At 42.8% G+C, this 13,433-nt stretch overlaps 1 protein-coding gene across 4 annotated transcripts in view; it reads right to left on the bottom strand.

The window, feature by feature from the left end:
* Positions 1-13,433, bottom strand: part of LEF1 (lymphoid enhancer binding factor 1) — a 53,123-nt gene that overhangs the window by 14,861 nt on the left and 24,829 nt on the right. For 2 of the 4 annotated variants that reach the window (XM_015861375.2, XM_015861374.2), the window contains exons 4-9: positions 12,353-12,485; positions 9,363-9,453; positions 7,358-7,441; positions 5,385-5,507; positions 4,419-4,581; positions 1,141-1,248 (exon numbers count right to left, since the gene is read on the bottom strand). In XM_015861375.2, coding sequence (XP_015716861.1) covers positions 1,141-1,248; positions 4,419-4,581; positions 5,385-5,507; positions 7,358-7,441; positions 9,363-9,453; positions 12,353-12,485 — 702 coding nt within the window. The remainder of the gene's footprint in view (positions 1-1,140; positions 1,249-4,418; positions 4,582-5,384; positions 5,508-7,357; positions 7,442-9,362; positions 9,454-12,352; positions 12,486-13,433) is intronic. The other 2 variants (XM_015861377.2, XM_015861376.2) reach the window with 1 other exon arrangement.

The following is a 13,433-nucleotide window of genomic DNA, read 5'->3' as shown; positions in this document are numbered from 1 at the left end:
CATGGTCTGGTTACTTGAAATAAACCCCACCTGCATAAGGTCATGACAGCTCATCTGCTAGGAAAAAAGACAGGCAGAAACTGTTCCTTGAAGAACTGAGCATGGATGTGAGCAAGACCAAGGCTTTTGCTTCACAGATGATCAAACGGCTTCTGTGTCAATACTTTCCACACAAAAAATCTCCCTAAGAGACTCAGGCTTACAAGAAAAACTTTGTTGAAGCTAAGCTGAACAGTCACTGTGCTGCACTGGAAGCATTGGGTACTTCTGCAGTCTCTGTTAATGCCGTATTCATGTGCCTCAAAATCTTCAACATCCATAAGATATCACTGAAACAGAAAGTGCTATTGTCCATCCAATACAGATGGGAAAGTAAGCCAAATACAGCATGTACACTTCCTATCACAGTAAATGTCACAGTTGATAGGGGACATAAAGGAGCCTGGATCTTGGGCTGGGGGCAGTCTCTCAGGACTGTGACTTTCGAGCGACATTTTGTAACACACAACTCCACCAACTGCTCACAGAGAGAACAATCATGTAGTTGTGCAGCGTGTGCCATGCTGTGTGGCAGTATTGCTTGTTTGATATTTAATCATTAAAAAAATGAGTAGTTGTTAAAAAAACACCCTTTGTTAAATTTCTTAGCTTTTCTGAACCTATTAGCAGGTTTATTTATACAAGTCTTCCAGGCTTTATTTCAGAGACAGACCATCCTGAATTACTTTCAACTAAAGTTCAGCGTGCAGCAACTCCCTGGCTTTTGCTCTCCTGAAAGGGAGGTGCCCCTTTTTTCTAGCTTAGGTCCACAGAAGATTTCTGGATATCGAGTAATCACGTGTCATTATGGAAAATTCACAGCTGTACTTCAGCTTTCAGACTGCACTGTCAATTGCTTTAGAAGAACTTTCTTGTTAAATTTTGCCCTCAAAAATAGTGACCATTGTAAGATGCATCTCAACAACAAGAACATCTCAGAATCTCTAGATGTCTGAAGTACAAATGAATACTGGGCTTATGTTTGCTCTCCATCCCTCCTATCAGAGCTTTCCACAAGTTGTATGTCAAAAAAGAAATAGAAAAAACACCTGTTAAGGGAAGGAAGTTACTTTGAAAATAATCTTCAAGAGAGCGACTTACGTAGTTGTCTCTTGCAGACCAGCCCGGGTACAGCTGCATGTGTAGCTGCCTTTCTTTACGAGCTAGTTCATAATATTTTGCTTGTTCTTCACGAGAGAGAGCATGCCACTGCAAACCAAATAAACACAGCATTACACCAGGAAATAACTCATATGTAAGCAACAGATGACACGAGCAAGTATTTTTGTGACTTTGATTTGGTCCTTCTCCATTGCAAAAATGAAATTCATTAGCAGTTACAAGCACCCATGTTTATTAAACAACTTTCAGGCATTTGTCAACTCTGTAACTGCCAACTGCCTTGAGCAAGACAAAAATCATTTATGGAAACAGGGCTCACCGTATAATCCGCTCAAAGAACCACGTTCTCCCAACATGACACAGACACACACAAAAGCAAAAAATATTCTAGTTCTTGACAAATCAGCAGGTTCGTGCTGCTTTTAAAGGGCACTGAGCTCCCCAACACGGAAGGGTTTGCTGTCTTGCTTTGAAGCAGCTGCACACAAGGTCTTCATTGTCACGAAGGGCTCTCAGAGCACCACCAGGCTCTTGTCCCAAGATCAACCTCTACACACTGAGCTCCAAGGTACCCGCCTTCTGCTTTCTTGTGGTTGTAACAGAAGAAAATGGCAACTGCAAAAAGTTTCTAAGAAAAACACCACGGAACTGTAGTCTTCCAAACAACGAGTTGACCTCCATGGCCAAGAAAGGATAAATTTCTTGCTCTTTTTACCTGATTTGAAAAACAACAAATTAAACCAAAATCTGCATGGTGGAAAAGGCACCATCCGGTGCCTCTGATACACTGGTATCTAATCATTTTGTAGTTGTTGAAACATCTATAATAAATCTGAGCCAAAAAGACAAAAAGGAGTTTTAGTTAAAATCAGGTTCACTGCTGCAGCATTCAGTGTCTTGTTTGACATCGTGGGACAGAGAGAGACAGTGATACAGTATAAAAAGAAAGGTATTAAAAACAGAGACATGAAATCAGTGAGACACACAAGAGTAATTTACAGAATGACCATTTTGGGTCAAATCACATTTGATTTAAAATATTGTTTTGTTACATGTCAGAAGATGTGAACTACAGGGCTGGTCTGCCTTGACTTGGCAAGTTCAAAGTGTTACTGAGAGCAGAGCAGCTCAGCCTATTTGCAGCTCTCATATTCCACACTTGCATTCCAGATCTGGAAGGTTCTGAGCATTTAAAGAATGAGGAGTGAGCATTTTTCACTTGTGTCAAAGCAGTCAATATCAGGTAATGCAACAAAAGCCCAGTTACAACTGTGGAACAAATTCCACACAAGCAACTGAGGCAGCCAAACTTCAGTAAGGGACAAGAAGGGTCAGAATGCCTCTGTGACAGGCGGAACATTTCTGGTTTATTCATTTGTGAATGAAGTGAAAAACTTTAAGAAAATAAGATAAGGGGTCAGTCTCTTTTTTGGCAGATATTATTTGCTTGTACCAAGAGGACAGAGAACAGCTGCCTTAAGAGAAATGTGAAGGTACAGGGTCTAAGAATGGAAACTTAGTTCTCCATTCAGAACATTGCTGGAAGTTTTCACAGGTTATATGGAGCTTTTCTGTAGCTGCCTGGTCCATTCTTCTTCATTTTCTAGTGTCACTTGTTCCTAGAGTTACAAAACTGCTCCTTGTATGGCAACGCTGCCAGCCTTTCATTTCTTGCTGGCTTCAGTGCCTACATTTAAAACCATCTGAGCTGGTGAAGAGCAAAACTGGGATTCCAAAACATGCAGAGAAAGCTGTGGGTTAGAAGGCTCTTTCTTAAGAGCTTGTATCCTTCCATGCTGCAGACCTGGATGGTGCATAATGCTGCCATTTCACTGACAGTGCTTTATGCTTTGACCCTTGCTGGACATGAAGAAGTGCTGAGCTAAGACCTAGAACCAGAAGCATAGGGGTGGGAAGGAGAGAAAGAAGCTCTCCTTGCTTAAAGATGAGGATTTCCTACGTTGGAATTTCTGACTAACCGATGGCATCAGAGGGCCCAGCAGCATGCAATCAGCTCCTGAGAACAGAGGCTCCTGTTCTAAAGCGGCACAGAGTACAGTGAACAGGGAAGACAATGGCTGAAAACCAAATGTTTGATAATAATTAACCTCCAAGCAATTATATGGGATAAGATGTACATTTGTGCCACAGAAAAGCAGAACCTGAAGTACTCATATGGAAATAGAAGTCACAGCAATGGAAAAAGCACTGAGCAGAGCACTGGGGTTTGATTCATTAGCAAAATGGAGATAAATAAGCCACTGCCATCACTCAGGCCAAGACATACTCAGCAACTAAGATGAATTCCTGAGGGAGTAAGAATGAAAACACAGTCATAGGGACCTGTGTGCAAGAATGGAAGATATCAGCACTGAGATGTCATTTAAGAAGAAGCAAATAAACATCAGAGAAAAAGAAGAACCAAAGGAACCGGGATAAGTAGCAAGAGATTTCTGCATTGTTTGAGAGGGAAAAAAAGGCTTCAGTGGGCTAAAATTGTGTACTGACTTCCCACTTACAAGCACGAGGCTTTCAGAAAGTTTTAGTGCTTCCCGATACTGACGTAACATGTGGTCAAAAAAAGGCGCTCACTGAGAAAGGGAATCTGAAGAATGCATACTTGCTATTACAAATGTTGTCCCTACAGTGCCACAAAAGCAAATAGCTCTCAGCAAGGCTATTGAGATGCTTTGGGACATGTGCTGGGACCATCAGTACTAGGTTGGTGATTTACTTAACACCTGACAAGTCACTGAGAAAGCTGAGGAAACCAGCTTTTGTAGAGCAGGTGTGGGACTGAATGACCTCCTCAGGTCCTTCCCAGCCTCCATGCTTTTACAGCCAGACCTGCACCGCATTCATTTTTCACTTGTATCTCTGTTGGCATTCAGCATTTACCTTTGAATGAGCCCCTCCTGATGGATGGTAGCCTAATGGAGAACCTAGAGGGTGATCTGAATGTTCCTTCCACACGTGGATGAGAGTATTTCCCACCTGAGGTGATGGCTGTGGTATCACATGCTGGCATGTGATAAGAATGGAACAGACACCAATTGGATGATGAAGCTAACTCCAAAGAAAAAAAAAAATCAAGACTCTGCCTTTATTTTTAGTCGCCTGTTTTATCTTCTATAGCTAATTTGATGGTTGCACATTAGTTAGCACCTCAAGCAGAAAGCGAGCCATCACACTCACTAAAGGGAAACACACACAAATTAGCAGCACACGTGAGCGCACACGCACCCTTCTGTACATACCCTTCTGCCAAGAATCTGGTTGATAGCTGCGCTTTCTTTCAGAGTACACTCTGCTACGACGTTCGCTCTCATTTCTTTCATGTACAACATGAAAGCATTCAGAGGTTTCTTAATATGAGGTCTTTTTGGCTCTTGTTCTTTTCTCTGTTCGTGCTGAGGCTTCCTAAAACGTGGTGGGGGGAGGGGGAAGGGGAGAAAAAAAGCATCTATTTACCTTCAGCCTAAAAAAAACCCAAACCCAATGGAAATTTCCAATCAGTGATTACAGTAGCAAATAACTGGTAAGAATCTGAATTTCAGTGCTCATGTCTCGCCCCCTTTCACGTCCTTTTAGAGACCTGACTGAATGTAAAAGTCAGGGGGGGGATATCAAGCTGACATTCTCTAGCAAATAACATTCGATCTGTGAATCTGCTCCAAATTCATCACCTGCTTCAATTCTCTCTTTGAATGGTTCTGTCTGCTATCCTAGCAGGGCACTGTTTCAGGCAGGATAGCTCTCCACCCACTTCTTTCTAAGGCCTTCCTGTAGAAAGCAAAAATGCTGCTTTCTACTAGTAAATTTCACAGTTAAAACTGTTCCCAGAAAAAGTTTGTGAATTCATATTCAGGCACCATCCTCATGTAGACAGAACCACAATTATATTACAATCAAAATGATTGCCACTGATAGCTTAGGAGTGCTGGATTGGAATGACAAATGGCTTCATTAGTCTTCTAAAACAGTAGCCCACATCTTTTTTAGATGTTAGAATCACAGAATTGCTTGAGTTGGAAGGAACCCTTAAAGGTCATCTAGTCCAACTCTCCTAGTTATAGAAGAAGAGTTACTATTCAGAGAGGTTATGTAAGGTTCTTGCTGCTTTTTTTTTTGTTGCTGTTTTGTTTTAACCTTGACTCTTCTTCAGACGGAGTTAGTTTTCCAGCATTTATAGATAAAGGGCTAGCACGGAAAGGCAGACTCACACATGCATTAGCTCACTGTCGTTGTGCGGATGTTCTTGTTTTACTTGAGGTGTTACAATAGCTGGGTGAGGGATTCCAGTTGTGTGAGGGCCTGGAGGACCAGGAATCATGTGATGTGAAAACCTAGAAGAGAAAACAAAGGAAGATCTGTAACCCTACTAAAGATAGGCATCAAACAAATATGACAGCGGTGGGATGCCCGGAGAATGCAAACACTACAGACCTTGCAATGGAAAGACATTTTTTTAAGACTGCATGAAAAATATTTGGCTAAGATTTGTGCATTGTAGCCAGTTTATTCAAGAAAAAAAAAAAAACCACAAAAAAACACAAAGCAATAAACAAAAATAAGTTGCCATTTTGGTTTTAAAGAAGTTATTTCATTATCTTTCAGGCATATAGTTTTAACAATGCACACTGGAAACATTTAATGGTTGTACCGCTAGCAATAAAAATACACATTTTTTAACCAAAAACTGTACTTCCAGATCAAGATATAAACACTCGTAGAATATCCACCACCAGCCAACGCAGAAGAGGGTACTGCCATGCAGAAACAAACAAAATAAAAGAAGAATAAGTCTTTTCAAGAAGTTCCTGATAGGTCTGTAAGGAATCTCCAGCTTTGCAAAGTACTTAAACAAAAAGATTTTAGCATCACTTGACCTAAACTCACTGTCTTCTTTACAAATTAATATTGATGAAAAATTCCTACATTCTGGATGAAAGAATTAAAAAAAAAACAACACAAAAAGACAGAGAAAGATCTGTGTCCTAAACTACCCTTCCTTCCACCTGTTCAAGAAGGAAAACAGAAAACAAAACAGCACCACTAACTATTATCCCACCCTGCTATCTCAAGGATGGCTGAGACAGACCTCCAGGGTGCTAAGCACTGCAGAGGGCACAGGAAAACCTACATGCTAGCCTATGGATTGGTGGAATGTCCCAGTAACATCACAAGCAAGCTCATGCGCTAAAGCTTTGCTGAATGAGTGCTGGTTAAGGAATTGCATTCAGCCTCTCTTTTCTCTAGTCCCCCTGGTCTTTTCCTCCACTCCATCAAAATAAAGCAAACATAAAGCCCTGTAACCAAATCAGGCAATTTTATTACAGAGAAAGAGTGGCTATTCTTCCCCATCACCTGGCGGGCACATGCTTGTCATTCCAATGCAAAGAAATGAAGGGACAGCAAAAATCCAAAGAAACCCACACAGACAGAGGCAAGAGGACCTACCACTTATCAAGTGGCCTGTCTTACTTCCCCATGCAAGAGGATGTGTCTTCTACAGGTCACACAAAAGAATCAAGAATGGTATATTGCAACCTTGTGTACACCAAGCACAGGATGCAGAAGCTGTCTTCAGTGTGCAAAAGCAGAGAAGAGAAGGTCTGGAGTGTGTCATGGCCAAGTCTCAATTAGCATTGCTTGCTTGCTCTGAACATAAAGTCACAGTGCCTGAGTCACACACCAGCACAAACATACTGTGTTGGCATCCCCTGCCATTAATGGCTTTGGGCTATGAAATATCTATTTCTGAGCGAGTTTCTACATGGAGTGATACCTAAATGATTCGAGACTAATTACCAACAACTTTGCAGAACTACAGAATGAGAGTGACAATCCACCTGGTTTCATACTTGTACGAGTAAAACCAAAATATGCATCTTATATGTTGCATATAGAAAGGAACTAATGACTCATTTCAAATGAAACAGATCAATTAATTGCTGACAATTTACTGGTGCTCCTAATTGTGATACTTCAGAAACCACCAAGAAAATGCTGAATGAAACCAGTGTGGGATCCAGGCAAACTGTTGTATACACAAATAAGTTAAATAGAAATGTACGCATAAAATTTTAGCTGACTGAAAAGCAAGCAAAGGTAGACCAAGACGCAAGCAGAAGAGCAACTTGCCCTCTAATGCCAGCAGTTACTCCCCAGTCAGTCATTCACCTCCTACACCTACCTGGACATGGAAGGGTCGACTGAGAGTGAGGATGGGTAGGGCTGCCTGAATCCACTCGAGATGGGATATACAGGCTGACCTTGCCTGAGGTCACAGAAGAAAGGAACCCATCAATCATATGATACGGCACTCAGTAGTAACTCTAGAGTTGTAAGCACTTGATGGGAACTCAGGGTGAAAAAAAACTAGGCAAAATTTTCCAGAGTTCTGCTGTGTTCGAGTGTTTTTTAGCTTTGAATACTTAGGACTTTCTCCTTAGCTAATGAAAGATTCCCAGTCTAGGTTTCTAGTGGATAGAAACAAACAACTTTCCTCCTCCAAAACATACCTGCATAGGCCCTTGCACCTAGTTTTAGAAACACAGCAATCAGACTTGGTTAACTAGCCCTTACAAAGAGACATTTTGTTTCAAATAGTCCCAGCTTAGTTCAGTGCAAGAACACTAGAGCATGAATTACCAAGCTAGAAAACCTACTGAATAGTTCCGCAAGTCTGTGATATCTTAAGACTTTCTTCATTTGTGTATTCTGTAGTGAGGAACAAGTGGCCAGTTCTTTAAAGCTTGTGTATGACAAAAAGCCCAACAAGCAACACAAGTACACCCTGAATGCTTAAAGTTCAGCATTACCAAGTTCAGCCCCAGTGCCTGAACCAGCCCAGCAAGATCACCGCACATGCCAATCCTGTTCCAAGAGCTACTGGCAGATCAGCTTTTCAGAAGCGGAGAGAGAAGAAATGGATAGTGGCCTTTGTAGGGTTCTGGACATCAGTTTTCACAGCTGGACTAAATTACTGGAAATGAGCAGTGCTTAAAGGGTGGAGGAAGTCTCAGCAGCACTTCCACACATGAGGGAGCTGGGAGCCACAGTGCATAAGGGTTGGCCAGGTATGTCCAGCTCTCAATAAGCACCACTGAACACATTCCCAAACCTTGTAAAATCACAGCTTGTCTCTCCTCTTCCTTCTCATTCCAGTTAAGCCACTCCCCTCCCCGCCAGCCTCCGCATCATGAAACCATTCAAAAGAAATGATGGACCGCATCTGGAAAATGAATGCCAGGAACTGCCTGCTGGTGGTGGAGGCGGTGAGTCAGCCTAGCAGCAATGAATGGGGAGTCAGATGCTTCCATATTTTAGTTTTGTATCTGATAACAATTTGCTCCAAAAAGGCATGTGGCACTTCCTGCAAGATTTGCCAGCAACGCAGCACTTAACTATCTTATGGTCTCTACTTTCTCTGCCTGCTGTCATCTGGATTATGTTTTCCTCTCATACACAGACACACACAAAAAATCTAAGTCTCTTGTTGTGTGGGCACAGATTAGTCAAGATAAGGATTCTAAAGCACTGACATTGTTTCTCTGTTTACTTATTCCCTGCTCTGAGAGAACTGAGGAGTGAGTATGTATCTACTCCAAGCAGACATGAAGCATCTTGCCAAATAGATTACATTCTGCAAGTACCATGTGTTTCCTCCAAAAGGAAAATGACACTCTGAATGGCACAGAAAGATCTTACGAGTGCTAATATTAGCAAGAAGAGCAAAGTCTCTTAATAACTGAGGCTTCTCTCCATACAGAAACTGTAAGAAGCAGCAGACTACAAAAGTTTGTTCTCCATTTTGGTGCAGTTTCAAGATTCCCCCCCACCACACACACTTCAAAGTTCTCTCTTACCTCCCCTCCCTTCAGTAATTGCAATTTTGTTTATTAAAAATTTACATTTAATTCCTTGAGAACTGTTTTCTGCTATCTTTCCAAATGCCAAGAGCCACAAATCCGAGCCATAAGACTTCAAAGTGAAATCTACACACTTCAATTTCTGTACGTGTTCAAAAACCAGATTCAATTCATTTCAAAGATCAACATTTTTTGATCTTTTAAACTCAAATAACATAGCTATTTCTTACTGCAGTGACATTCTTATTTTTTAATGCTGCAATTGACTCAACACCAGCAGATGGTACAAACATGCACCTTGTCTGAAAAGAAGCTAAAAGATCTTACCAGCCAAGAGGTGGTGTTATCTGTCCAACCCCCCCTGGAGACAAGGGATAGAAGGTAGGGATATCAGGAGCTGGAGGATGCCTGGACATGCCTGTTAAAGAGTACAGAAGAATGAATGACTCTTACCTTACTGCAAATGCAAGTTACCATTCACAGCTAACATTGCCAACACTATGATGGAATTAGTGCTCTCGGTGATAAATAATCATTTATTTGGTCAGTGTTAAAGGCCACTCATGCCACCTTTTAAATAATAAATAAGTATTGCAATTCAAATGGAAATACTGGGGGGAAAATAAGTGTAACAGCACAATAAATGTCTGGGCTAAGGACCTGCACAAGTTCAGATTTCCTGTCAGGTGCACTAGGCAAAACTGTTCTCGGTTCTACCAAACCCAGCAGAATTCTGAGGAGCTCCTCCAACAAACAGAACGAAACAAGACAAACTAGAATAAAAATAAAGCATTGTCAGAGGCAGCACAGCAGAGCTATTAGATTAGGTAAATTGCTACTTGCACGATTTCGCTGGTTCCCTTATGGATTCACTGATTTTGGAAACTTGTTACCACAGAGGATCAGTGGTTAATTAAGAATCATTTTCAGGCCTGTAATGGTCACACTTGATATGATTCATTTGGCTTCCAATTGTCACTCCAGCTCCAACTAAGCTCTTCATCAAGTTGACTCCTGTGGGTTCCAAGGTCAATCTGTTTTGCATTGGTAGTATTTCATGGAAAAATAAAGGGTCCCATCAGAAACGTTCCATTAGCTCACATTCCCCAGAACACAAAGTCCTACAATTGTAAGAATCACCTCAAGATTAAAGCTAATCCTGGTCCCAAAAGGGTCTCTGGTCTCCATTCTTCACCTCAAACTCACACCCCCAGGAGACATGGAATTACAGTTGCAGAGGCCTCAAAGAACATCGGTTTATTTAAATATGTTTGGGGAAGAGGAGACTGAAGCAGAAGGAAGTGTTAAGTCGACTTCACATGTTAAATCAGCTGCTTTAAAAGGGTATTAAATATTTATGTAGTGACACTCCAAAGGCCTGAAATTGAGTGTGCACTACCTTGAGACTTGGTTTTATAGATTGACACAACTGATTCCTTCCCACCCCACCCCATAGCTTGCATTTAAATCTTCTGAATTTAATTAAATGAATTGAGGAATATCTTTCGGGATCATGTACGGGAAAGGATAGAAAATAACACTGGCTGTTACTACAAATTCAGCCTTTTTTGGTGCCTCAAAAACTAAGTTGCCAGGCTTAGGACCACAGCCTGAGGCTCGAATCTCTGGCCAGTTGTCTTTTCAGAGCTGTAAAACAGTTGGTGGCTGACAGGAGAGAAGATTTTACGTATCCCAGGATTTTTAACAGCAAATGCTCTTTCCAAGTGGTCAGAAAAAGAAGAAGCTCCCATCTTTGGTGACAGCTGATGCTCCTGAGGAGCAGTGACATGACCTTGCCCCTACCCAATCAAGCTGTGTGTAAAGAGCTGGGCTGCTGTTCCTTCCCCAAAATGCACATTTCTGACCCACAGTGAGGATGCTGTGCTCTCTGGTGTGGGGGACAAAACTTCAGGCCTCTTATGGAGAAACACCAGCTACCTGATGCCCAGGAGGAAAATGTGAAGCAGCCAACACTATCTGAAGCCACATTTGCTCTCAGGAGTGTTAAAAGTAAGAAAGACAAAAGGGAAGAATAAACTGCCTATGGAAAGGTGGTAGCCATGTGTCCATCAAGAGGTACCCATGGTGAGAGAGGTGATGCTGGGGGCGAGACGCTGTGGGACCCCCAGCAATGGGGCTGGGGCAGTGAGGCAGTGTCTTGCTCCAGCCCCACACTGGGAGGCGAGGACAGAAACAATGGTTGGAGGCATCTGGCAGAGGACCTGAGGGAAAATATTCCCTCAGCAGCAACAGCATGGACCACTTCACTGCGGCTGCTGTGACACACTGGTGGTGCTGGGATGGGAGCATGGGAAGACCACACACATCAAGAAGACCATCGCAGCAAAAAAAAAAAGGAAAAAGCAGAAGCCTCCGGCCTGCATTGTCCGTCGGCATCTTTGCCAGACGTTAAGAGGAGGAATCAAGAGCCTGTTTGGAAATATTAGAGCTCTACATGAGAGATGGGCTGGGCAGAGAGAGAGCAAAACAAGGCAGAAAAGGAGGACAGTCAGTAAGCACAAATGAGGCCTCCTGGTTGGGTCTGCAGGAGATGAGGAGGAAAATTATGCCCCATCGTTCAATAAGTCAAAACCTCCTGTGCTCACAAGCTGCAGCTGCAGGGTGCAAATCCCATAGTCTAACACACACAGCACCCACGAGGCTTCAAGGAACGACCACCAGTGTCCTCCTCCTGGGCACTCACACGAAGAAGGAAGACAAATAAGGACATGAGGTTTCCATTTGCTTCATCTTCTCTGAAAAAAGAATTATACATGCATCTGCAGGCTGGAGTAAAGGAAAATAACCACATGTCTATGGTATTTTCTGGAGGTAGCCCATGTTATTATCAGCATAGCAAGGCCAACACTAAAACAAGGCATCCAGGGAAAGTCAGAACTAAAACAGCCTCTCTTTGGGTGATGGTGGTTAGACTACAGTTATGCCAATTATTATAAAGAAGAACACAAAATCACAAAATGCAATTTTGATTTAAAAAAAGAAAAGGTTTTGATAAGAGCTGAACCAAAGTGCTTTTTCCCAGTTTTCGGGATAGTGAGGGATGACTGCTGTTTCTGTGTCTGCATGCTGCAAGCCTCAGGCACAACAGGGGGTGGTGAGGACTGGTTGCTGCTTATTGAGATTTTAAAAGGCTCTGACGAGTAAAACAAGCCAGAATTATCACATTAGGAAGAGCACAAAGATTTAAACAGCCAAGCAAAATACCAGCATCGTGGCAGAGCGGAAAGTGGGCACGCATGGTGGGAACCCTCCCTCTGAAACATGAAAAGCAAAGCCCCCCAGCAGCGTGGGCTCACCTTGCTTGGAGCTGACGTCGGAGGGGATGTGAGATGGATGGGAGCCTGGGGAAAAGTGCTCATCGCTGTAGGTGATAAGGGGGGTGAGGGGGTGAACTGCGTGAGAAGGCTGTACCACTGGCACCTTGTTGGACTGCAAGAGAAGGGAAAACAGCATTAGCGATGTGTGGCTTCCAAAATACAGTTTCTACATATTGGTACGACCGAAGCTAAGAGAGGTTGGCAGTGACGTTTCTGGAGAGGATATCTGGGAAGGAGACTGCTGACCACCCCGGGGACAGCTGCAAAGCTTTGCCACCTCACCCAGGGAGGGACCAAAGCGCTGAAAACACCCAGTGGGGCCCCGAAGGCGGGTATTGCCAGCCGATGTTCCCACAAACCACCCTCGTGAATCAAGCCCGCAAGGCAGTGGGGCTCCTCCATGCCAACGCGGTGCTTCTGCGGTAGTGCTGCATGAGACAAAAGTCGCTGTTCCCACAGCAGGATGAACCGCAGCGACGATCCCAGCACTGAGAGGCACTCCTCATTTCCATCCTGCCACCCTTCCCCTTGGCTAAAACAATTATGCCACAAACAGATTTTTAATAAAATAAAAAAAGAAGGGAAAGAAAAAGAAAAAAGGAAAAAAAAAAAAAAAGCAATAGGCCTTCAGAGAAAACCGCTGATAAATCTCAGTGAGGACAGCCTGTCAAGCACTGTGAATTAACAGAAGAGAAAAAAAAGAAAATCATTTAGGAACCCAATGAAATTAATTTTGAGTCTCACTATTCAAATCCTGGCACGAATAGACGTAGTGACAATGCTCCAACTCCACACCAAGGATTTCTCTGGACTTCTAAAACCAGGAGGGCTATTCAATGGACAGCTCAATTTATTGTTAAGGCTGGTAGGAGCAGACGAAGAAGGAGCAAATGGGAAGCAGCGCCGCATTTTCTGCTTTCCTTGTTTCCAGAGCACCACCTTAAGGAACTTGCATTAGCAGGCAGTATCTTCTTAATGTCTGACCTATCCCTCCAGTCATATAGCTCAGAATCTGGTGCCATGAATTTTTGCTAAATTATGCTATCCTTGCTCTCCTCTT

The sequence above is a fragment of the Coturnix japonica genome, chromosome 4 (assembly GCF_001577835.2).
Source record: "Coturnix japonica isolate 7356 chromosome 4, Coturnix japonica 2.1, whole genome shotgun sequence".
NCBI lineage: Eukaryota > Metazoa > Chordata > Aves > Galliformes > Phasianidae > Coturnix > Coturnix japonica.
This window is presented reverse-complemented; position numbering and strand designations above follow the sequence as displayed.